At 40.2% G+C, this 24278-nt stretch overlaps 6 protein-coding genes across 7 annotated transcripts; 1 reads left to right on the forward strand and 5 right to left on the reverse strand.

Annotated features, from left to right (window-relative positions):
- Positions 1-202: 202 nt before the first annotated feature.
- LOC133847716 (uncharacterized) lies at positions 203-1038 on the reverse strand. The gene has a single exon (XM_062282904.1). The coding sequence runs from the start codon at positions 943-945 to the stop codon at positions 313-315; it is 633 nt and encodes a 210-aa protein (XP_062138888.1). The 5' UTR covers positions 946-1038; the 3' UTR covers positions 203-312.
- A 145-nt stretch (positions 1039-1183) lies between these two features.
- LOC133847713 (cyclin-dependent kinase 7) lies at positions 1184-2448 on the reverse strand. The gene is made up of 2 exons (XM_062282902.1): positions 2253-2448; positions 1184-2190 (listed from the first exon to the last, which is right to left on the reverse strand). Exons 1-2 carry the CDS (start codon positions 2316-2318, stop codon positions 1186-1188), a joined length of 1071 nt encoding a protein of 356 aa, XP_062138886.1. The 5' UTR covers positions 2319-2448; the 3' UTR covers positions 1184-1185.
- A 120-nt stretch (positions 2449-2568) lies between these two features.
- LOC133847714 (U1 small nuclear ribonucleoprotein A) lies at positions 2569-3616 on the forward strand. The gene is made up of 2 exons (XM_062282903.1): positions 2569-3014; positions 3076-3616. Exons 1-2 carry the CDS (start codon positions 2662-2664, stop codon positions 3371-3373), a joined length of 651 nt encoding a protein of 216 aa, XP_062138887.1. The 5' UTR covers positions 2569-2661; the 3' UTR covers positions 3374-3616.
- Positions 3582-4644, reverse strand: LOC133847717 (thioredoxin-2). 2 transcript variants are annotated; one of them, XM_062282905.1, is made up of 2 exons: positions 4500-4644; positions 3582-4335 (listed from the first exon to the last, which is right to left on the reverse strand). In XM_062282905.1, exon 2 carries the CDS (start codon positions 4292-4294, stop codon positions 3785-3787), a length of 510 nt encoding a protein of 169 aa, XP_062138889.1. In that variant the 5' UTR covers positions 4295-4335; positions 4500-4644; the 3' UTR covers positions 3582-3784. The 2 variants fall into 2 exon arrangements, with proteins under 2 accessions (XP_062138889.1, XP_062138890.1); XM_062282906.1 differs by having other exon boundaries at positions 4504-4519.
- A 248-nt stretch (positions 4645-4892) lies between these two features.
- LOC133848916 (doublesex- and mab-3-related transcription factor 2) lies at positions 4893-6702 on the reverse strand. Its single transcript, XM_062284660.1, has 2 exons — positions 6018-6702; positions 4893-5352 (listed from the first exon to the last, which is right to left on the reverse strand). The coding sequence occupies exons 1-2, from the start codon at positions 6415-6417 to the stop codon at positions 4949-4951; spliced, it is 804 nt and encodes a 267-aa protein (XP_062140644.1). The 5' UTR covers positions 6418-6702; the 3' UTR covers positions 4893-4948.
- Positions 6703-9766: 3064 nt separating this feature from the next.
- On the reverse strand, positions 9767-20641 carry LOC133848828 (uncharacterized). The gene is made up of 6 exons (XM_062284522.1): positions 20404-20641; positions 17630-17906; positions 14771-16044; positions 13009-13162; positions 11541-11933; positions 9767-10587 (listed from the first exon to the last, which is right to left on the reverse strand). Exons 2-6 carry the CDS (start codon positions 17834-17836, stop codon positions 10201-10203), a joined length of 2415 nt encoding a protein of 804 aa, XP_062140506.1. The 5' UTR covers positions 17837-17906; positions 20404-20641; the 3' UTR covers positions 9767-10200.
- Between the last annotated feature and the right edge of the window lie 3637 nt (positions 20642-24278).

Here is a 24278-nt window from a genome sequence, read left to right on the forward strand (position 1 = left end):
ATGAATGAGATTTAGGCTAGTTTTCGCATTCTTTTTGACCCATTTGGTATCCTGATACTGAAGTCAGAGACTAGGTGTGAGAAAATGTTCACTTTTTTTGTCTTGAATATTTATACGAATATTCACATATTCACATATACTATTCAGAATCGATGTGAATAGTAATGAAAGACAAACCCAATCCCTTAGCTGATAAAGAAGTTGCATAAAATTAGTTTTCTTTTGTCAATAGCTGCATTTGGAATACGAATATGAATAATTGTGAATATGAGTGCAAGTGTCGACTATTTGCTTGACCAACGACATGGCAGCTCACTTGGTATTCTCATAGAGAAAAGGCCGCGTAAAGTTCTCGAGCAGATCGCGTTGCTCGCGCAATCGTCGCAGCTCGGCCAAAGGATGAGCGTGTTCATAGCGACGCACTCGGAACAGCGAGGACACAGTGCCAGCAATTTGATTCCAACGCTCGCAGGCACGCGACTTCAGCCGGTCGGCATCCGAGCAGCAAGTGTTCCTCTGCTCTCGGTGGATCACTGGCAGCTCCTTGGCCACTGGAACTGCGACTGGGACTGGGATGTGAGCTGGCGGCTTCTTTGCGGAAATCAGATGGAAGGGCTCGCTGCGTATGAGAACCTCGTTGAGCTCCTCGCGCACATCATCCTCGCAATCCTCCAGCGGCAGTGCAGCATACGAGCCACAATTCACATCGCTAACCTGGGCAAAGCTGGAGGCAATCCGACGCAACGATGCGGTGCCCATTGCTTGGCTCTGTGACAACATTGGACTGACCTCGACATGGGGATGCGTTTGCGTCTGTGTTTGCGTTTGCTTACGCAAACGATCCAGATTCATGTTGGACAACTTGTTGCCATAGCTGATGCGCAGCTCGGCGCGTTGGCGACGCGCCTCCTCGGAGCCAATGGCCAACTTTCTGCCCAGCGGCATCTTGGAGGAGTTGTTCAGGTAGCAGGAAATTTCAAAAGCGTTTGCCGAAAATGTGTAGCTGTGAATTTTTGTGACTGGACTGAAGGTGAAGTTGTGATGACAGCGCCGCCAACCATGATAAGTTCCATTCACTCTCGCTTACGTTTATTCTGTGTGGCATTTTACAACTTAGTTAAATGAACTCAACGTGCAAATTATATGTAATGACAATGTGATATAGGGTAATGGTAAATGTGTATTTTAGAATAACAGCTTCTTCTTTTGCGGCAAGAAATTGCCACGCACCGTTGTCTCGACCAGCTTGCGCTTGAGTCCCGGCTTCTCCTGTGCCGCCGCATTCGCTGCATTCGCCGCACCTTCCTTGGCCGCCAATATGGCCGATGGCATCGGCAACTTGGGACCCACCGTGGGCGCTGGTTTATTGTGGAAATACGGCATACTCAATGCCTCGCGGCAAGAGCAACGCTTCAGGGGATTCATGGCAAACAGGCGGCGCATTAGCGTGATCATATCATTGCCAGCGGCTGTGAAAATGTTTTGCAACGGTGTCCCGGTGAAGTGGCGAAACAGGAGATAATCGTGCAGCTTGCTGAGATGCGGCCATTCCGCCTCGGTGGGTGTGCCAAGCACACTGAAGATGCGCGTCAACTGATCCAGATCCGAGTCGCCGGGCAGAAAGGGTACACGCAACATCAGCTCGGCGAGAATGCAGCCCACGGCCCACATATCGACACCGACACCATATTGGCGGGCACCAAAGAGCAACTCGGGTGATCGATACCAACGTGTGACCACATGATGGGTGTAGATGCGATTCGGTGAACCGAAACTTTTGGCCAAGCCAAAATCACCAATCTTCAGCACACCATCGCTGTTTACCAGCAAATTGTTGGGCTTGAGATCACGATGCAATATCCAGTTGACGTGCAAATATTCGAGGCCGCGTAGCGTCATTATTGCGTATGCCTTGATGTTCGCCTGGGTCAAGATGATTTTGGTGTCCTTGATGATCACCTCGAGATCGGTGTCCATGAAATCGAACACCAGCGATATGTTCGATAACTGGCCAAAGACATCGACCAATCCGATGATGTTCTCATGCTGCAGCTCTTGCAGAATTTTGATTTCACGCAACGCTGTTCGATTGATGCCATCGCGTGCCTCGTCGCGACTGCCCTTCTTGATCTTCTTCACGGCCACAATTTGGCTGGTCACAACATCACGCGCCTTATACACAATGGCAAACTACAAAAATAATAATTAATTTAGCACAACGCAACACGTTCAATTTAGTTGAATTTACGCACCTGACCCTCGCCGAGAAACGATAGTTTCGCATAGCGGTCCTTTTTGTCATCTCCTAGCGGCAACATGTGTGCAGTTTGGCATTACTTCACAAACAATTTACAGTAGTTCGCAATAATCAAACAATAATAAACACACGAAGACAGAACACAAAGCGCGCAATGGCAACGCAAGCGGCTTCAGCGGCATATGTGCGACAATGTGGCCGCATGCTGGAATTTGCACATCAAAATATACCGAAATACCAACTGTGGTGCTACAACGGTCTTATCGATATGTGCATAACCATCGATATAATATCGCAAGGCAAACATGGCGACATTGCTTTAACCATCCCTAAATCGACAGCGACAAATCCAGCATTTTTCCCAACAAAAAAATAAAAACGTTTATAAATTAAAGGAAACAAAAATGGATGTGCGTCCGAATCAAACGATCTACATCAACAATCTCAACGAGAAAATCAAAAAGGAAGAGCTGAAGAAGTCGCTGTACGCGATCTTCTCACAATTCGGCCAAATCCTCGACATTGTGGCACTGACAACATTGAAAATGCGTGGCCAAGCGTTTGTGGTCTTTAAGGAAATTGGCAGCGCCTCGAATGCATTGCGCACGATGCAAGGATTCCCGTTCTACGATAAGCCCATGCGCATTGGCTATTCGAAAACCGATTCGGATATTGTGGCCAAATTGAAGGGCACCTACAAGGAGCGACCAAAGAAGGTGAAGCCACCAAAGCCGGCACCAGGAGCCGAAGAGAAAAAGTACGTATTTCTACTACAATGTAATCGAGTTATATATTGAACCAATGTGTGTGTTTTACAGGGACAAGAAAAAGAAGCCAACGAGCGCAGAGAACTCGAATCCAAACACACAAACGGAGCAGCCACCAAATCAAATTCTATTCCTCACCAATTTGCCCGAGGAGACGAACGAGATGATGTTATCCATGCTGTTCAATCAATTCCCCGGCTTCAAGGAGGTGCGTCTGGTGCCGAATCGTCACGATATCGCCTTCGTGGAGTTCACCACCGAACTGCAGAGCAATGCGGCCAAGGAAGCGCTGCAGGGCTTCAAGATCACTCCAACACATGCTATGAAAATTACTTTCGCCAAAAAATAAAAGCAGTACAACCACAACTACATGGATTAAACAATTTGATAAGCATAGGAAGATTTATATACAAGTATATATCAGTCGGATATATAGCACACGCTTCTGCTGATTCTAGGATTTTTCACTTGAATCCAGCAACTGTTTCTATTTTTTTTCGTTTTTAAACTTAAATTAGAATAAAGAAATGCCAATGAATCGATGAAAACACCTTCAATATTGCGATAAGTTGGCGAACAAGTCAAAGTTTAATGCGAATGTTTTTTTCTGTTTTCGGTTTTGTGAATTTGGTTACAATCTATCTGTGTTTACGCTCAATCCTGTAAATAGTAAGAAGCACTTTGTTTATTGTCGTGTTATTCCTGAGTGGTGAGTGGACGTTAATGATGGGCGACACTGCATCCAGTGGACTCATTTATGTTAATTCTCGAGCACACGCTCATCATTGATTGTTGGATGTGGCAGATCCAATGGCACATCATCATTGAGGTCTCCTGCATCATCCTCATCGATCTCATCGTCATCACACATGGTGTTGCCGCTGCCAGCGCTGCCCGAGGATGCACTCACTTGCTGTGCCAACGGCTGTTCGTCCGGCTCATCGGCATCACCCACATGCTTCTCCATCGATTTGCACAACTTGTCCGGATTGCCGCCCACAAAGACCTCGAGCAATTCGCCGCTCTTGATGAAGACAAATGTGGGCATACTGGAGATATTATACTCGGTGGTAATATCCTCATTATCGTCCACGTTCACCTTGAGGACAACGGCACGTTCGGCATATTGGGCGGCCAACTCCTCCAGCTTGGGTGCAATTAGTTTGCATGGTCCACACCAGTTGGCACAGAAATCAATGACGATCAGCTTGTCGCCAGCATTGGACAATTGCTGCTCAAAGTCCTCCTTGCTCTGTACCACATGAACCATGGTGTTGCTATATATCTATTATTCTTTTGTTGAAAATTTCGCTAAACCCAGCAGAGAAAGAAAAATAATTGTTTAATAATATTATAAACTTAGTCGCCGCAAGCTTATCAAGAAACCGCAACAAGAATAATATATAACCCAATCCCAATATCGAAACGAATACAACATTAACTGCAGGAGTATATAGGAAAAAAAAGAAACTTACGTACGAAAATTTCTGTAAATTTGATGCGTTCAGCTTCACCAGACGGCTGAAACTAAATAAAATTGTTTTGTGGCATCTATATCTATCTATGACACAACAAAAACTTGGGTGACTTGATTTTGAATTACTCAAATCACACTAATGACAGTCAACTTATCGGCGCGCACATTTATCGTTTTTCGATAAGACGAGTTTGATTGTCTAACAGGGCTGGCAACGCAAACATTCGCATGGTTGGCAACGCTGGCAATTGTTGCCCGCCAGTTACATACGAATTCAAATGTTCGTTGAAGACAACTGCAAAAATGCTATCAAAATGAATAATAACAGCGTAGTAACTTTTCAATATCATTTAAAATTATATTTTCTAAGAATTAAACTATACACAAAAAAAAATGTATAAAAAAAAATATTACTATGTACAAATTGCGGACAGCTGTTTTTCATGGTTACGTGGTGATGCCAATTATCGACTCGATGGAGAAACTCAGCTTGGGCTTCTTCGCTGTGCTGCTGGGCGTTGTTATTGTGGGCGTGTGTGTGAAGAGCGGCATTGATTGATATGCCGCTTGCTGCTGTTGTTGTTGCTGCTGCTGTTGCTGTTGCTGGTTGCGTTGTTGGGCGACAGCTGCTGCAGCAGCGACGGCGGCGGCATTGCCCAATAGATCATAAAAGGCGTTGCCCAACACTGCTGTCGGTGTGGCCAAAGGAGTCGCTGATGCGGCACAGGCGGCGGTGCTGCCAAGTAACGTGGTATCCATGGCATAATTCAGTTCCGGATCAGCGAAGGCGCGACGTTTGCGCATGCGTTCCAACAGCGGTGAATTGAACGTGGGAAATCGCTGCTTGTATTCTGTGAATGAGGAGGGAGGAACGAGGGGGGGGCACGGCATTAGCATAACTGTGAAATTACATGTGGCTGGCTCTCTTTGATCTATGCTGTGTGTGACGTTGCAAACAAATTGCTTTCAAATTGTTACAATTCGTTCAAGAAGGATTGTTTAGTGGAGTGGGCAGTGCAGGGGAGGGGTGGGGAGGGGAGAAGGGGGGCGTAATTTGAGTCGAACGCAAGGGCCAGACAGCATGGCACCAGACTGTCTGGACGCGAGGATGCAGGCAGTGTTAGCTGGAAACCAGATGGGAAAACAGCTCACCAAAGTAGTTGTTGAAGAGGATTTTCCGTTTTCATGGTGTCACATTACGACCAAAGAGAGAGAGAGAGTACGATAGAGAGAGAAGGATGCCTAGAGATATTGACTCTATAGCTAGGCATTATCAGGCAGGCAAGCGGACAGACAGACAGACGGACGGACAGATGAGAAGCATCCAATTACCCAGACTTGACTTTTGACAAATTTACAAATTTGTTATTGTTTGCACAGTGGAATCGGGCATTTCCTGCCCGCCTGCCTGTCTGTCTGTCCGTCTGTCTGTCTGCCTGCCTGCTAGCGATCCTCGTTCTCTCTCCTCGTATTACCCAGACAGAGTGTCTGCCCAGACAGAGTGTCAGACACTTACCTTCCATGGCTGCGGTTATGTGCAGCGTCGACTGCTGTAGATTGCGCAGACGCTGCTTGTAGATGCGTTTCTGGGCCAACAAAGCTTGACGCGTGGCCGCCATCGAACTGTTTCCACTACTCTGACTCGTTGGACACAACAACTCCTCATCACTATTTGGCTCCGGCGTCGAACTGTGCGAGGTGCGCAACTCCAAAGCTTCCATTGTCTGTTGGCGTCGCAATGCAACCTGGGCGGCCATGACACGCTGACGATCGACCACAAGCTGACAGTTGGGGCAACAGCATTCGCGCCAGCGGCACAGCTTCTTGTGGCCCTTGACGCACGAGATGACGCCATGATTGCGACAGCGGGCGCACTTTGGTGTCCGCAGCAGACGTCGCTCTTTGCTAACTGGCATGGCTTAGAACTTGCAACTTTAAACTTGAACTTGACCGAGGATGATAATCAAAGAACTGCGAAGTGAGTGAAGAGACGCGACAAGTGATCGGTAGCTCGGCTGGCGGACAACTGAAAGGATGACGCGATGCGAGAGCATCAACAACGATGCGGCGCGGCGCGGGGCAGGATGGCGAGGCACTTGAGCGACACTGAGAGGCACTGCCAGACAGTCTGGCGTTTTCGTATCGCCTCGGCAAGTCAAGTGGTCTGCCCCGTCTACCCGTCTGCCTCATCCGTCCGTCCGTCCGTCTGTCTGTCCGTCCGTCCGTCCGGAGTGTCTGTGCCACGCTGCCATTGGCTGCTAATCGCTGTGACTAAAAATAGACGATCCAATCGTGGCACAGCTGGCTGGCATCATTGAGAAACGTTGAAATTGGAAAATTGAAATTCAATTGAAAACCGCACAAAGATACAAATGTATCTGTATCTCAACACATCTGTCCAGCTGCAAACACGCACTACAAAAGTATCAATTTTAATTGCTTACTTTTGTTTTCGATACCCTCGACAGCACAACAAACTAGTGGCAGGAGTATTTGTATCTAAGAGATACACATTGCATAAATGCGACTAGGAAACTAGGAAATCTCTAAGAACTTTCCTTCTCATGCAAAGATTTCAAGAAAAATTTCGAATCTGTCTAACTAAACCAAGACAACAATCGACAGAACACAAAAATAGTGGAAGGAGTATTAGTATCTTAGAGATACGTATTGCATAAATGCGACTATGAAACAGCTCAAAGAACTTTATTATTCTATCCCTTGAATAGATTTCAACAAGAATTTCGAATCTGTCTAACTAAACCTTAACAAAACCGAGACAACAATTTGAAAGCATACGCTTGCATATCCAGAAAGTTGTAAAAAGTGAAAATATAAAAAAAATAATAATTGTATCTTGCATTGCGTAGTATCTCAAAGTCACTCACTACAAGCATTCACATTTGTCGCTTTGAAATTTCTTCAGTATTTATTTGTATAACAATCTGTAGCATTTGCATATATCATTTACATTTATCCAATATATATATAGATATATATATGTATGTATGTAGGTATATATATATATACGGTATATGTGTATGGCTGTATATTTTGTAATGTATATATAAATATGTATGTATGTATGTAAATACAAATTCAACGCCAGAAATTAAACTAGTCGACTTTAACAATTTTCGATTCTTTATGTTTTTTTTTGTTTTTTTCTTTTTATAGTATATATGTATATATAAAACTGATAAACAAATGATTCAGTTATTACATTGATCTTAACTACTATTCAGAGTTTCAGCTATAATTATGCGCATTAAATTTCGTATTTTACCCGAGCAGAGAAGATTTCAAAAGTATTTCACCCAACAAATGCTTTTTGAATTTTTAAGAAACTGAACATTTTCATAATATTTAGAAAAAGTTGACTTATATTCGTATTGAATATGAAGTCAATGATTTAGTTTTATAACTCTGCCAGGGTATTAACTATTCGGTGTACCGAAATGTATTGCAATTATCTATTTAAATTTATTTTTGTAATTATATAATTCTTATCGATTTCAAGTGATTTTCAAATATTAAAGCTGCTAAAAGTTTTGTGTGCCAGGTTTTTGTTGGTCATTTCTAGTCGTGGATATATATGTATATAGTATATAGTATATAGAGTTAGAGCTATACATTGATAGTAGTAGGTAGAGTTATAGAGTAGATTGTACCAATAGGTATACACAAACATACTCGTATGTTAGTATGTCTGTCTGTCTGTCTGTATATATATAGCATAGTATAGTGCAATGTGCTCGAACCCGAAATATTTTGGACAGCGTGCAGTTTTTTTTTTTTTTTGTGAGAGAGAGTTGCATGAGTTGAGTTTGTTGATAAATTTGTTTTAATAAGAAACGATTATTTATACCATATACTATTCGGTTTTGTTGTTGATTATACTCGTAGTGTAATATTCTATTCTGATAAATAATGTCTTGTAAATGCTTGCAAAGTTATTGTCTTTTGCTCATAATTATAAAAAGGAATACAAAATAAGAAATCGAACAACAATCTTTCGGGAACACAATTGATCGATTAATTATCAAGAACTGTGAAACGAATATCGTTAATACTTGAAATACTTTTTTTTTGTTGTTTGTTGCTGTTTTGATCTATGGAGCTGTAATACCATCGCGTAAATACTTGCTTTTCATTCAAATATTATATAATATTAAATTGTTTTTGTTTTTTTTTTGTTTTTGTTTTTTCAATTATTATATATCACATTGCTCCAAGGGTTGCACTGATTTCACTTGTTTGTTCTTCACCTTTGTTATGGGCAACAATATTTGTAAGTTTCATTTGTAATTTGTTTAAATTTCATATTTGAATAGTTTAACAATCATGATTGCCAGAAAACATTGTCCTATCTATTCATATATTTATTTGCATACATATTTTAATCTTTTTAATAGGGTTAGATAAGTTCTTAAGATAGTTTCTTTTTACTCTTGCAAACTGTAGTTAAATTAAATAAATTACAAAAAAAAAAATCTAATGCATTTGCTAGAATATTCATTAAGATATCGCTTATCTTTGATTACTGCTGCAAGAGTATTTGGTATTCGGTGTGCCGAAACGTTCAGTCGTCTTTCCTCTTTCGTTGTTGCAGAACGATAAATATCGATAACACGTATAAATAGTATTCAATAACAATGAGTGCGTGCCTTTAAATGTCATATGTACTTAAATTTATATAATTCGTTTATCATTACATTTACTAACAGCTATGTGTATGTGTCTGTGTGTGTGTGTATGTGTGTCTATGTGTGTGTGTGTGTGTGTGTGTGTGCGTGTATTAACTAGCTAATAGGCTCAATTTGTCCTTTGGTGCGGGGCTTTTTTAAGGTTAAGTTCGGTTAGAGAGTAAGTAATATCTGGTTATAGGCAATTCTTCATTTCGAATTTGGGGAAAACTTGTAGAAAAGTAGGAAAATGCGTTGAGTAAATGCAATTGGAGGGAGAGGTTCAAAAAGGACATAAGAGAGGGGGCGAGGCTTTGGCATATATGTATGTAGAAGAATAGAAACGGAATTGAGCTAAGCTAAATGCAATGCTCTCTGGTTACACTCCACTGTGGATAGCAATCGATAGTCCACCATCGCGTTAATCGAGATGACAGCTTACTATCGATAGTCTGTAATCGATTACAAATTGTGTGTCGACTCTTAAGAGACAACTGTCAATTGTGCGACACTAGATAGTGTACTATTGATTTATGTTTATCGATGAACAACATATCGTTATCTATAATATTTCACCTTCGATAGTGGACAGTCGATTGCTATATATCGATAACCAATATATCGTTATCGATAATATTTCACCTGTCTGTCAATTACGCGACGCTTGATAATCGATAGTGGACAGTCGATTGCTTTATATCGATAACCAACATATCGATATCGATAATATTTCACCTGTGTGTCAATTACGCGACGCTTGATAATCGATAGTGAACAGTCGATTGCTATACATCGATAACCAACATATCGTTATCGATAATATTTCACCTGTCTGTCAATTACGCGACGCTTAATAGTCGATAGTGAGCAGTCGATTGCTTTATATCGATAACCAAAATATCGTTATCGAAAATATTTCACCTGTCTGTCAATTACGCGACGCTTCATAATCGATAGTGAACAGTCGATTATTATATATCGATAATCGACATATCGTTATCGATAACATTTCATCTAAACAATGCTGTTACGCTTGGCACTCGCTCGCTGCAAAGTGCTCTGCATGGCAGCCACCACAGCCTCAGCGCCGCCAACGAAGACCGGCTGATTGACAGCTCGCCGCAGGACATGCCACATGGCAACCGGTTTGCGCAGCGAGGAGAGCATCTGATGCCAGTGGCGCAGTCCCTTGCCCACCGCACAGCTGCCGGCGATGACATGACCCAAGGGCAAGGTGCCCGCCTCCGTGACCCCAAAGACCGTGAGACGCAGTTGCACTGTGGTCAGACCTTGAGGCGGCAGACTGAAGATCATCGACTCGTTGAATGTGGGCGAGCGATCTTGACGCTTCAACGAAGTGCGCTTCTTCAGCACCTTCTTGTCGTTGTTCATCAGGTAGACCTGCAATTAAGGTAATGAAGGTATTGCTGTCACTATATTTCAGATTTCAAATTTCTACGCCAAAAAGTATTCAATATACTTCGGAAATTTCAATTTTATTACTTATTAATAATAATTTATTAGGTCTGCTTATCAATCGTTCAAAAATATCATTATATTTAATCATTCCTAAAATCCTATAGATTTTTCAATAAAATTCCAATATGTGGACTATAATAGCACAAAATACTCTCTCCTTGCCTCCCTCCCTCTCTCTCTCTCTTTTTCGGTCTTTCTATACATCTCTCTTTCTGTCGCCCGTCCGCTCTCTCTCTCTCTCTCCCTCCATCTCACTCCTTCAACTTATTCTTTTTCCCTCTCACTCTCTTTATCTTTCGGTCTCTCAGTTTATCTTTCTATATATCTCTCTTTCTTACTCTCTCCCTTTTTCTTTCTTTCTCCCTACATATCTCTCTTTCATGCTCCCTTTCTCTCCCCTTCCCACTTTCTTATTCTTATTCCTCTTATTTCATATTCCCTCTCTCTCTCTCTCTCTCTCTATCTGTCTCTTTCTCTATCTCCCTCTCTCTCTCTCTCTCTCTCTAACCTATATCTATCTCTATCTCTCTCTCTCTGTATATTTCTCTCTATCTCTCTCTCTCTCTCTCTCTCTCTCTCTTTCTCTATACCTCTCTTTCTGTCTCCCGTCCTCTCTATCTCTCTCTCTCTTTCCTCCCCTCTCTCTCCCCCTCCCTCCATCTCACAGCTTAAACTTTTTTTTCCCTCTCACTCTCTCCATCTCTCGCTTTTTCTGTTTATCTTTCTATATATTTCTCTCTCTCTCTTCCTCCATTTCTCTCTTTCACGTTCTCTTTCCCTCTCCTTCCCACTTTCTTATTCTTATTCCCTCTTTCTCCCTCATCCCTCTATCTCTATATTTCCCACCTCCCTCTCTCACTATACTCCCCTCTCACCTTGACAAACACATGCTGGAGTGCACCCGCGTTTGGTGAGTGCGTCTTGATGGGCGGTTGCTCCGCTTCTCCGTCCGCCGTGTCGCTGTCTGGCTGCAGTTTCAGATTACGCGCCTTGACCACCACAATTGTCAGACGCTCCGCTGTGGGGAGATAGCTCAGAGAGAACATCAGCTCGCCCCAGCGAGCGTTGCACTTGCGTGAATCGGAGAGCGGTATCCATGTGGTAACAGGACGCACCATCTCGCCAATCTCCATCTCCGCCTCGCCGATCAGCGTGTGAGCGGGTCCGTTGTGATAGAGATGGAACCACAGCGAGTGGCGACCGTGCTGTCGCTTCAGCCGGAAGTTGAACGTCTCGTTGTACGCCGGAGTCAGTGACGATTGTACCACCTGCAAAATATAGAAAGTGAGAAAGCGTTAGAAGAAGGCGAAAGCACATTTTAGAAAAGATTATGAAAGGTAAATATTAAAGCTAAAGATTAATATCCGATGAAAGCTCATTAAAGCTCCCTAATAATCTCTTATTAACTAAATAGTTAAATAAAGAATAATAGTTGATATATATAGAAAGTATCAATACCATAAGTTATATAGAATATATTTATTAAAGTGTTCAGCTTAAGTATTTAAGTATGCTACATATGTGCTTTACGAAATTTTTCCAGAATTGAAGTTGCTTCCTTATCTTTTGAAATCTAGTCTTAACACTTATTTCAATAATATTTGGATTTTAGTTTTAACCATCATCAAATTTATATCCTGTTCACCCTCTTTGCTCGCTATTTGTGTACTTGAATCTTACTTCATGCATTCTGCATTGAGAAAGCTCATTAAAGCTTTATCAACACCCAAAAGCGTTATTGGTACTCGTTTCATTTGCATATTCATTTTAAAGAATGCGAAACACAGATTAAAGCTTCCGATTTTGTATTCCTAACACATCTGACTCACTATTTATACGCTTGAATCTCACTTCATGCATTCTGCATTGAAAAAGCTCATTAATGTTCTCTCCAAACACAAATTTGTACCACCCAAAAGTTTTATTGACACTCGTGTCATTTGCATTTTAATCTTAAACCAAGAAAAATTAAAAACAGATTAAAGCTGTCTATAACCAAATGTATAATCTGTATTACAATCAGAAGAAAGCGCATTAAAGCTATCTCACAACTAATTTGTTTTCACAAGCTTTGTTGACACCCACTTGAATTGCAATTTAATTCCTTTAAGCTCACTCTATGTATCCCTAACACTCTTGGCTCATTTATGTATTTGAATCTCACTTTATGCAATCTGAATTGCAGCTCAAGTAAGAATAAAGCATATAAAAGCTTTCTCACAACTAATTTACATCCAAAAGCTTTATTAAAATACAGACTCATCACAATTTGAGCACTTGAAGCTCACTCTATGCACTTTTTTCCAGAAGAGATTAAGCAAACAGAAAGCGCATTAAACTCACCTTGGTCTGCATGCCACCGGCATGATCGGGCACCAAATAGATGCGCACAAAGGTGTCCAGCGAGTCGATGCCCATGCTGAGCGGATAGATGAGATCCTTGGCCTCCAGCACACTGACCGTCAGATCCAGCTGCTCCTCGCTGTGGCCGTTGTGTCTGCAGGGAGAGAGATTTATTGAATGAAAATAGTATATTCAAATACCAACTCTACTTAGATTTATTGAATGAAAATAGTATATTCAAATACCAACTCTGCTTAGATTTATAATGAAAATAGTATATTAAAATACCAACTCTACTTAGATTTATAATGAAAATAGTATATTAAAATACCAACTCTACTTAGATTTATAATGAAAATAGTATATTCAAATACCAACTCTACTTAGATTTATAATGAAAATAGTATATTCAAATACCAACTCTACTTAGATTTATAATGAAAATAGTACTATTTTCAAATACCAACTCTACTTAGATTTATAATGAAAATAGTACTATATTCAAATACCAACTCTACTTAGATTTATTGAATGAAAATAGTATATTCAAATACCAACTCTACTTAGATTTATAATGAAAATAGTATATTCAAATACCAACTCTACTTAGATTTATAATGAAAATAGTACTATTTTCAAATACCAACTCTACTTAGATTTATAATGAAAATAGTACTATATTCAAATACCAACTCTACTTAGATTTATTGAATGAAAATAGTATATTCAAATACCAACTCTACTTAGATTTATAATGAAAATAGTATATTCAAATACCAACTCTACTTAGATTTATAATGAAAATAGTATATTAAAATACCAACTCTACTTAAATTTATAATGAAAATAGTACTATATTCAAATACCAACTCTACTTAGATTTATAATGAAAATAGTACTATTTTCAAATACCAACTCTACTTAGATTTATAATGAAAATAGTACTATATTCAAATACCAACTCTACTTAGATTTATAATGAAAATAGTATATTAAAATACCAACTCTACTTAGATTTATAATGAAAATAGTACTATATTAAAATACCAACTCTACTTAGATTTATAATGAAAATAGTACTATATTCAAATACCAACTCTACTTAGATTTATAATGAAAATAGTATATTAAAATACCAACTCTACTTAGATTTATTGAATGAAAATAGTATATTCAAATACCAACTCTACTTAGATTTATAATGAAAATAGTATATTAAAATACCAACTCTACTTAGATTTATAATGAAAATAGTATATTCAAATACCAACTCTACTTAGATTTATAATGAAAATAGTATATTAAAATACCAACTCTACTTAGATTTATAACGAAAATAGTATATTCAAATACCAACTCTACTTAGATTTATAATGAAAATAGTACTATATTCAAATACCAACTCTACTTAGATTTATAATGAAAATAGTATATTAAAATACCAACTCTACTTAGATTTATTGAATGAAAATAGTATATTCAAATACCAACTCTGCTTAGATTTATAATGAAAATAGTATATTAAAATACCAACTCTACTTAGATTTGTAATGAAAATAGTATACTGAAATACCAACTCTACCTAGATTTATTATGAAAATAGTATATTAAAATACCAACTCTACTTAGATTTATAATGAAAATAGTATATTAAAATACCAACTCTACTTAGATTTATTGAATGAAAATAGTATATTCAAATACCAACTCTACTTAGATTTATTGAATGAAAATAGTGTATTAAAATACCAACTCTGCTTACTTTTCGAATTGCAAACCGACGCATAGATACCCTGTGATCTGTGTGTACGGCTGATCGAGCTGATCGAGGCACAGCGACGAGGCATCCGAGTTGACCGAATCACACGAGATGCCGTGCTCCAAGTGAATGCCATCCATCGATCCATCGAGCGACATTTGCGAACTATTCCGCCGGCCCAGACCCAAACTGATGCTTGAATCCTGACGCATGAGGGAGCGACCAAAGCACCACGTGGAATTGCCATTCGTTGAGTTGTTTGAATTTGAGTTCGCATTGCCATTGGTCAGATTGGCGTGTCCATTGGCGCCCAGTTTGCGGAACAGATAATCCTCCGAGATGGTCTTCTGCAGCATGTGAGGTCCTTTGACACGTTGCGTGAGACCCGAGAACGGATTGTTGGTGTTGTGCAGCTTCAGCAGCCGACTGGACAGACTCTGGCCATGCACAAACGGATTGCCGTTGTGGGGGGGTGCGGCAACAGCGGGGTGGGGAGGAGGCGTCGGGGTCGGAGTCGGGGTTGCTTGCTCCATCGACTCGCAGAGAAAGGGATTTGTGCTCGAGTTGCGACGCTTCAATGCTGGCGCACGTCGCTCCGGTTCCGGCTCCGTTTGGGACTCCGACTTCGGTTGCGACTCCGGTTGAAGTTCGGACTCCACTACTGATGTTGTTGTTGTTGTTGTGGTTGTTGTCGTGACTGCTGTTGTGGTTGCTGTCGTGCTGTTGATGCCCTGCTGCAGCGATATCTGCCGCTTGGCAATCGGACGCGGTATTGCGGTTGCCGACAGCGTCACCGATGCGGATGTCGTTAATCGGGGCGGCGGTGGCGCCTCCAATGCTTGTGGCACTGTGCCACGCAAGCACGAACGCGGCTGCGTTTCCATCGCTGTCGCTGTTGCTGTTGTCGCTGTTGCTGTCGGCGAGCTGAGCTCATTGATTTGGCTAAAGGAGAACGTCACAGTCTTGCTGCTTGGCCCAGCGCTGTTTGGCGCCGGCGCCGGACGCAGCGGCTGCGGCGGAATGCTGACATCCGCTTGTGGCAGATTCCACAACGGTGTCGTACTCGTCTCGCCGCCATTTCCAATCAGCTGCTGCTGCTGTTGCATCTGTGCTTGTTGTGGCTGCTGTTGCTGATGATGATGCTGTTGCTGTTGGTGGTGCTGCAGTTGCAGCAACTGTTGCTGCTGCTGCGAGCGATTGTAGTCCTCCTTGTCAATGGTGTCGAAGCGCTTGAAGCTGCCGCTGGTGCTCAGCAGAAACTCCGAACCGGATTGAATCTGTCAATGAGACGAGGGATTAATAAAATCAATTTAACTTGTATGCAACATTTCTATTTGTACATTTATTTAGCCAATCAAAACTATTTGCCTCATTAAATTTTGTTAATATTTACAGCCTCCTCGCTCTTACCGTTTCATAATTCTGCCAATAAATGAGCAACAATAAACTATTTTATTTACACTATGTGAACAAAAACTACACCATCTCATTAATTATTTGAAAAGGTTACCCGACATTTTTTTGTACAATTTTCGGCCTTCCAGCTCTTACCATTTAATCATTCAGTCAGTTAGTAAGTGAAAATTTGTATTTGTACATTTATTTAGTTAATTTAGACTATCTGAATAACGCAGCTCATTAAAATCTGCTAATATTTACAGCCTCCTCGCTCTTACCGTTTCATAATTCTGTCAGTAAATGAGCCACAATAAACTATTTTATTTGCACTATGTTTTCAAAACTACACGAAACCATTAATGATTTGAATAGGTTGCTCAAAAGCTAAACAATTCTCAGCCTTCTCCCTCGTACCTTCTAATCATTCAGTCAGTTAGTGAGTCACGACAAAACATTTTATATTCTAAATATATATATTATGTATACGAAATCATCAATAATATAAATAACTCCCCCAAAAATCTTTGTTTTGTAATGATTCCAGCCTCTTAGCTCTTACCATTTTGTAAGATAAACCAGCACATACAAATTTATATTCACTGCGCTTTAAACCTATATAATATCTTCATTGATTTGCGCAAAAAAAAACTATAGTTTTTGTAAGATTTTCAGGCTTCCAACTTTTATCATTCCTTTAATACAGTCTATCTGTTAGACATAACAAAACAAATTGTATGCAAAGTATGCTTAAATCATGTTTTGCCTGTTTTTTCAGCCTCCTGGTTCTTACCATTTTATATATAACTTAATACTTTTATACTTTATATTGCATGTTTAAAACTACTTAAAATCATTGATGATATGAAGTATATTTTGCAAAAAAAAAGTGCTGCCTCTTAGCTCTTACCATTTGTAAGATGAAGTCTATACGACATCATCGCTCAGTCGCCCAACAACTATATTTTTAGTTACAATGTCAACCCTCCAGCTCTTACCAATTTATAATTCAGTCTGACAGCTTCACATAACAAAACAATTAATGAACAAAGTATGTTTATATCATACGAACTATCTTTTGCAAAAAAAATGCAACCTCCTAACTCTTACCATTTTATAATTGCGTCAGTAATTAAGTCATAGCAATAAATAAAGACTGTGTATTTACGACAATACGAAATCAATGACGATATGAATAGTTGAACACAAAGTGCAGCCTTCTAGCTCTTAGCTATTAGTTTAAGACTTAATGAAATCATTAATGATATGAATTATGTGCTGCAAAAAAGTGCAGCCTCCTAATTATTACCATTTTAGAATTGAAACAGTAAACAAGTCATAGACACTCAAAACAATACAAAATCATTGATGATATTTGAGCACAAAGTGCAGCCTTCTAGCTTTTACCATTTATAAATGTGAATACTATCTCCACGTGCAACAAAAATTAATTTATTTTGTACTCACGCTGGCCATGTAGCCATTGGGATGGAAGAGCTTATGCTTGTGCTTGGACAATCCGATCTTCTCCTCCTTGCTGGAGCGCGAACGCATGCGCATCCAACTTGCGGCACGTGGCCCCAAACAGTGGCATGCCACCAGGAGGCACATCAACAGCAGAACCAGAAGCAATCCCAAGCTGGTGAACGTCAGCGCCATCGGTGAGCCATCCATGGTGGAGAGTGATGGATTGGTTGATTGGTTTGATTGATAACCTTTCAGTTCAGCAAGTGTGCTGCATTTCCTGTAAATTGCAAAAATACCCTGTAAAAATATGGAACAATTGTTGCAATCTCGGCCATCATCAATTTGTGTCCAATGCCCCCAAACAAAAAGTATAAACACAAGACATACAGACATCCCCCTTGAGCACGTGCAGCAACTGCTTCGCCTCCGCCTTTATCACTTGGCACAGTTTTCACTTGTGTTGAGTGTGCTCGACTTTCAGCTACCCTCCCAATATACTTTTAGTATAAAAAATTTAAAAAATCCAGCATTATAAATTTATATGTATAAGTTTATAACTTAAGTTTACTTTAAAACTAAAGGAAATTTGTTATTTATACTATTTAATAATAATTAAGAAAGTCTTTATCGAAAATCATTATTGATATACATATATATTTAAAAAATGAGAAATTTATTAAAAAACAAACAGTCTATTCAAATTTCGCTTGCAATTTAATTATGTTTTCAAGTTTTTTAAAAAGTTTGACACCAAAATGGAGCTCTTTTACTAATTTTTTACTAAGCTACGGTTGTTTCTGCAGACGGACAGACAGACAGACGGATAGTTTTGATTACTACTACATATGTAGAGGTTATCGAATTTTTAAAATTTCATTATATAAATTTATAATACTATTATTCAAAATAACAAAGTTCCCTTTTACTAAGACGACCCTTTAACGCCGTAGCTAATGGGTATACACAAAAAAGTAAAACAAAATGTTTTCTTCAGAAAGTGAATGAAAAACGGGCGCAGCGTGCAAGGGAGAAGGCAATACAATGGGAGAGGATAAAGCAGCAGCAGGATGTGGGGATGTGGGGATGTGAAGAGGGGGAAGAAGGGGGGAACGAGCAACACTTTCATCTAGCATCGTTTTACAGCTGCCAGCGGGCGATTCACTATCATCTCATATCTCACTCATTGTGTGGGCAGGTGTCTGTCTATCTCGCTCTCGCCTCAACTTGTTTCTATTCTATTTTCATCTGTAGTGTGCTGCCCCTTTCTCCCCTTCCCATCCTCATGAGACGTCTCACTATCGCTTGCCACTTGCCAGTTGACAGTTTTTTGATTGAATTTGTAACCAAAGCTGCAGCATTTTCACTTCAAAGACTAAACAGCCGTCATAGCAAACCAAACGCAATGATGTTGTCAACGATGATTAAGCTATGCGATGCCTCGTGTCGTCATCTCTTCCTCTTCCCCTTTCTTCGCCGCTGTTACAATTGCAATAAACTGCACACAACTGTCGCAACTTCATCTATTTCATTGCACATTTGTTTTTATGTGCGTTTTAATTCAACTTTTCATTTGTTATTAGCTGAGTGTTAATTCAACTTTTCATTTTTCACAATAATTGGCATTTATCGTTTGGTGCAACAATTGACAGTAATCGATATCGATTGTGCTCGATTGCACCACTCGATCAGGTATAGCAGTCAGCTTTGTAATGGAAGCATTTGCTCACGCACACGCACACACACACACACACGTACTCTCACACTGCGGTTCATGTGCATAAGCAAATGAAAGCGAATTAATTCCATTGCAGTGAGAGAGGGAGGGGGAGAGTGAACATAACCCTGCTGACATCATCTCGTTTTGGCCAAGTGGCCATTAGCCTAATCCCGGCCACTTGCTGTTGGCGTCTTGTGGACGTGTGCAACCCATTCGCCCACTTAACCTCACACACACACACACACACAATGAGTTGCAGCATTCACCGAAAAGTTTATTTCCTTTTTTATTTCGGATTGCTGCTCCTTTAATTATACATCAACACACTTAAATGCATTCTAATTAAATAAACATTTAATGAGCTCTTAGCACTCTCACACTCTCAGAATGCGAGTGCGAGTGCGAAAGAGATAGCGAGAGGCGGCCATGTTGGTTGACATCCTAAGTAGCTGCAGAAACTTTTTGCAGCAACAGCCACAGCAGCAACAACAACAACAGCAACAACATTTCATTAACCTACTGCGAGGTCATTCCACTGTGGACAGTGTGACAACTACTTGCAAGCACTCAGGTAAAATGTGCCTAGGCCTAAGACAATGTAAAATGGATAAAAGGCGAGCACACAAACACACAAGGAGTGAGTGAGAGAGAAGTGTTGTTGTTGTTGTTGTCGTTGTTTTGTTATCTGCCTGTGACCTGCTTTTCCAGTTGGACAGTTGTTTGGTCCAATTGGCACAAGACAAACTAAATGAGTATTGGTCACGTCACAAAGCTCGACAAAATACTTTCGTTTTAGTTTATAGTTTAAAGCAGGCGCCATACTAACGCTCCCCGCATTCTCCCTCGCCATCACACACACACACATACACACACATACATAGACAACTCTCACTAAAAAACCAAAAGTGAAAGTCAAAAAGAATGTCAAAGATAACACGAAATTGGAGCGGAAGAAAGACACACACACACACACACACACAGACACATATATACACATACACATGGCAATAAACACTTTTATTGTACTTTTCACTGGAGTTAAAACTTTCTTGATTACCTAAAATTTTTGGCTCTTCACAAATTTAACAGTTTTTTTGTTGTTTTTGTGTGTTGTTGTTGTTGGCGTTTATTAACAATAACAATTTCCGCAATGCCGCTGGGCACTCGAACAACAATAACAATAACGAGAGCAACAGCAACGCGTGCAAATCGAACAACAACAACAATAACAACAACAATTTGCCAATTTGCACGTTGACGCGTCGTCCATTTCGTCGTTATCCGCGCTGGGCGAAATCTCGCGGCCAACTAAGGAGCGAGCCCCCAAAAGCATGCTGCAACTTTTTCCGTTTCTCTTTTTCTGTTTTCTTTTGCCAGCCAATCAGCGACGTCTGCGCAATGCGTGCAAAGCTTTAAGCTTCGCCATCCTTTTCGCACATTTGCCTGCTTGCATTGTCCATGCTAAATTTCGACCTAAATGCGCGGTTTATATCCCCGTTTTTGGGACAAAAGCTTACTTGCCATAAATATGTGAATGGTTGGACGCTCAGCTGTGCTCCTGTGGATTCCAATTTGTGCGAATTTAACGAAACTTGGCGAATTAACGAAAGTCCTTAACAGCGCCACACTTAACGATATGTTAACAAAAGCTTTTATTTAGACATGAACCAAGCATTGGAAAAAAAAACCGTTGCATTTATTAAACATAGTCCCATAGAAGTAAAGAAATTTTATGTATTAATCTATTTTTATTTTTTGTTTTTCAATTAATGCAGTAAACTTCTAGCAATAAGATTATTTATTATTTTAGCTTGTTGTGAAATTGAATGTGACCTTATAGTACACAATTAGGGTCAACAAAAACAATAAACAACGAATGAGTAATTGAAACAAATTTCTTTCTGTCAGAAAGTTGAAGAGTCAAAGCCAATAAATTGCACAAATTCGAATTGTGTAAATACAAAAGCGGCGCATAAAAACAACAACAATAATTGGACATACATACATATAGACACATTCCGCTTTTAAGCAATAATGAAAAGCGGCAAATTATTTCAATGAAATTTCAATTGACTGCCCATTATCCACCTCTCTCTCTCTCTCTCCCTTTCTCACACACACACACAGACGCACATAAACTCCTTCTACCTCGAAATAGAACTTTGTAACTATTTTTTGTTGTTGCCTCGTCGATTTGCATACAAAACAAATACAAATACCAATTGTATTTGTATATATGTATATCGATATATGCATGAATATGTAAGTATGTATATATGTACATATATCGATAGCTACGTCGATTTATGAGCACACATTTTATAAAGTTGAATTACAATTGCATTTCACATTCAAATGCGTTGCAATTTGGCATTGGCATTGTGCATCAGCGGCGAAGCCGTCAAAGTTTTTAAGTGAGTGGCAATTTGTACAAATTACGTTCATTATGATACTTTGGGGAAAAAAAAAACTGCCCAACGGACACGACTAGACTGCCTTGTAACGAACGACAGAGACAGAAAGAGACAGACAAAGAGAAGGAAAGGAGCAGCCAATATTCTGCAATGTATTTGTCAATGTGTGTGTGTGTGTGTGTGTGTGTGTGTGTGTGTGCTGACAATGGCAAGCTAATTATAATTGTAATTGCCATTCAAAACGAAGACTCCAAATTATCACGCTACGAAAAATCGAGTGGCAAAAACAATCGATAGCGATTTAGAACTTTTCGATATATCCTTGATTATCACTATGAAAAATCGAGTAGCAAAAACAATCGATAGCGATATCCTTGATCTTGCTATCGATTGATCGACACCTTCAACATTCGATAGGCCAACAAATTGCTAATCGTGGCAACGCTCTAATTAAAGTGCAGTATGGCAACTCCATTCGATGGCCACTTTAAGCTGCAGATCAGTTGGCAGTTTGGCTTTAAAAATATTTATGTATGTATATCTAATAGCTTTCGAGAAGCGCTAAAACCAATATAAATATGCAAAAGGCATTTTCTAATGCTACACACACACACTCACATGCATGTATGTGGTAAGCGTACACAGACTCAATAAAGTTTAGCATAGTTATCTGGGCGTCGCTGTTGCATAGCTGCAAAACTGGCAAAGTTATTAAAATCAACAGCAATAAATTAGCATGCTTTGCGTTTTATCGTATAAACAGCTAGACAAACACAGACACAACACTCAAGTGTGTGCGTGTGTGTGTGTGTGTGAGAGGGGAAAAGAGAAAGCTGACCAGAACACATTTACAGCGCATCGCATTTTTGGGCCAAAACACAAAGTGCGCATAAATCAGGCCAACGCAAAGACCAAGAGCCAAGAAGAGAGACGACATCACCAGCCGCCCACAGTGCTAGGAGAAGGCGAAGGAGACGGCAGGACACAGGACTATGATGGAGACGGAAAGAAGGAGATATATGCATGTATAAATGACAATTTTACTACAAATTTATGTAAAACAGCGTAAAACAAACAAATGACAAAGCGACTGAGAGACTAACCAAAATATACCAAAAAAAGAAAAAAAAAAAGAAGAAAGCGAAGAAATGCCGCTGCCTTTGACCCACTGTAAAAAGACTTAAAGACCCCTTTCCTTCCGCTCCCCAAAAAAACCTGTCGCTTTGTGGCTGCTGCAGTGCAGCACAATGCGAATGCGATATTATCTTGACATTAATTGCATAATAAAGCACTTTTAATTAGGTTTCGCACGCGACGCCAAGAGCCTTGGAAGAGGGGAGGGCGAGAGGGAGAAGGAGGTGGGTGGAGATTGATAGTAGACGACGGCGAAGAAACTCATTTAAAAAAAAAATTTGTCAGCCAAAGGAATGTTTTGGGCAAACTTTTAGCGCTTGCAATTGATATTGTTGTTGTTGTTGCTGTTGTTGTTATTGCTTGTCTGCTTCATCTTGCTTTTTGCATAGTTCCACAAACGTTTCGATGCGCTTTCGCCTTAATGCTATTCTGCAACCGGCTTGCAAAAAAAAACGGAAAAGAAAACTTAAACCAACAAATTCCGACCTCCCTCCACGACGCTTCACTGCACGTTGGCGTACACGCAATGTCATGTCGCCAGGGCGACCTTCAGCGACACAGCAAGAGCCACCGTAGAGCAGAGCAGAGCACAGCACAGTGAAGCAACGAGCACTGTTTGTGCTTCAATTATGCCAAAAATGCGCACTGACACGTAAAAATAATGCATACTTCAAGGCGCGTCCCGCAGCAGCCACAATGAACCAAAAGAGAAAAAAAAAAACATAAAATAAAATAAAATAGTACAGTATAAAATAAAACAAGCTAGAAAAAAAACGAAGAGGAAGCAGAAGCCGCAGCCGCATCAGAGTTGACAATGCGACCAGATGAAGCCATGGCAGCCATAGGGCAATGGCAAAATGCATATAACATTTTAATTTCCTGCTTATTAGGCAACCCTCCACCCACACACACACATGCACAAAGAGATGCAACGACAAAGATATTGCCCATCCATGTGGTTGTGTGTGTATGTCGCCTTGGCGATATCCCAGCACGATGCTGCTGTCTCCTTCTTACCTCCATCTTCTAACCATGCGTACTTTTTCATTACACACACACACACACACATTGCTGCCTATTGCAGCGGCAATTTTTGGACGCGACTGCAGCGCACACACACACATATACATATGTATATAAATCAGCACACACGCTGGCACAGCTTAGAGCGAGAGAGGAAAGAGAGCGGTAGCAGTTGACCACAAGGGCTTGGAAGGCGCAGCCATTGTTGATAATTGAATTTACACGTGAATGATCACAACGTTAAGCCTTTGCTCCACATTATTGGCAAAATGTTTGCCATGAGATTGGCAAAATGGATGACCAGCAAAAGCAAAGTAATTATGATCACAAATTGATTAGGGACCAGCCAGCACAATTGGTC

The sequence above is a fragment of the Drosophila sulfurigaster genome, chromosome X (assembly GCF_023558435.1).
Source record: "Drosophila sulfurigaster albostrigata strain 15112-1811.04 chromosome X, ASM2355843v2, whole genome shotgun sequence".
NCBI lineage: Eukaryota > Metazoa > Arthropoda > Insecta > Diptera > Drosophilidae > Drosophila > Drosophila sulfurigaster.

What these genes read in the sequence shown, in the direction of transcription:
- LOC133847716 (XM_062282904.1), bottom strand. Translation starts at nt 945, where the DNA reads ATGCCGCTGGGCAGAAAGTTGGCCATTGGCTCCGAGGAGGCGCGTCGC.
- LOC133847713 (XM_062282902.1), bottom strand. Translation starts at nt 2,318, where the DNA reads ATGTTGCCGCTAGGAGATGACAAAAAGGACCGCTATGCGAAACTATCG. An exon ending in CGTTTCTCGGCGAGGGTCAG is followed by an intron (nt 2,191 to 2,252) that starts GTGCGTAAATTC and finishes TTATTTTTGTAG; the next exon opens with TTTGCCATTGTGTATAAGGC.
- LOC133847714 (XM_062282903.1), top strand. Translation starts at nt 2,662, where the DNA reads ATGGATGTGCGTCCGAATCAAACGATCTACATCAACAATCTCAACGAG. An exon ending in CCAGGAGCCGAAGAGAAAAA is followed by an intron (nt 3,015 to 3,075) that starts GTACGTATTTCT and finishes TGTGTTTTACAG; the next exon opens with GGACAAGAAAAAGAAGCCAA.
- LOC133847717 (XM_062282905.1), bottom strand. Translation starts at nt 4,294, where the DNA reads ATGGTTCATGTGGTACAGAGCAAGGAGGACTTTGAGCAGCAATTGTCC.
- LOC133848916 (XM_062284660.1), bottom strand. Translation starts at nt 6,417, where the DNA reads ATGCCAGTTAGCAAAGAGCGACGTCTGCTGCGGACACCAAAGTGCGCC. An exon ending in CATAACCGCAGCCATGGAAG is followed by an intron (nt 5,353 to 6,017) that starts GTAAGTGTCTGA and finishes CCTCATTCACAG; the next exon opens with AATACAAGCAGCGATTTCCC.
- LOC133848828 (XM_062284522.1), bottom strand. Translation starts at nt 17,836, where the DNA reads ATGGATGGCTCACCGATGGCGCTGACGTTCACCAGCTTGGGATTGCTT. An exon ending in GTCGGTTTGCAATTCGAAAA is followed by an intron (nt 13,163 to 14,770) that starts GTAAGCAGAGTT and finishes CTCTCCCTGCAG; the next exon opens with ACACAACGGCCACAGCGAGG. An exon ending in TCCAGCATGTGTTTGTCAAG is followed by an intron (nt 10,588 to 11,540) that starts GTGAGAGGGGAG and finishes CCTTAATTGCAG; the next exon opens with GTCTACCTGATGAACAACGA.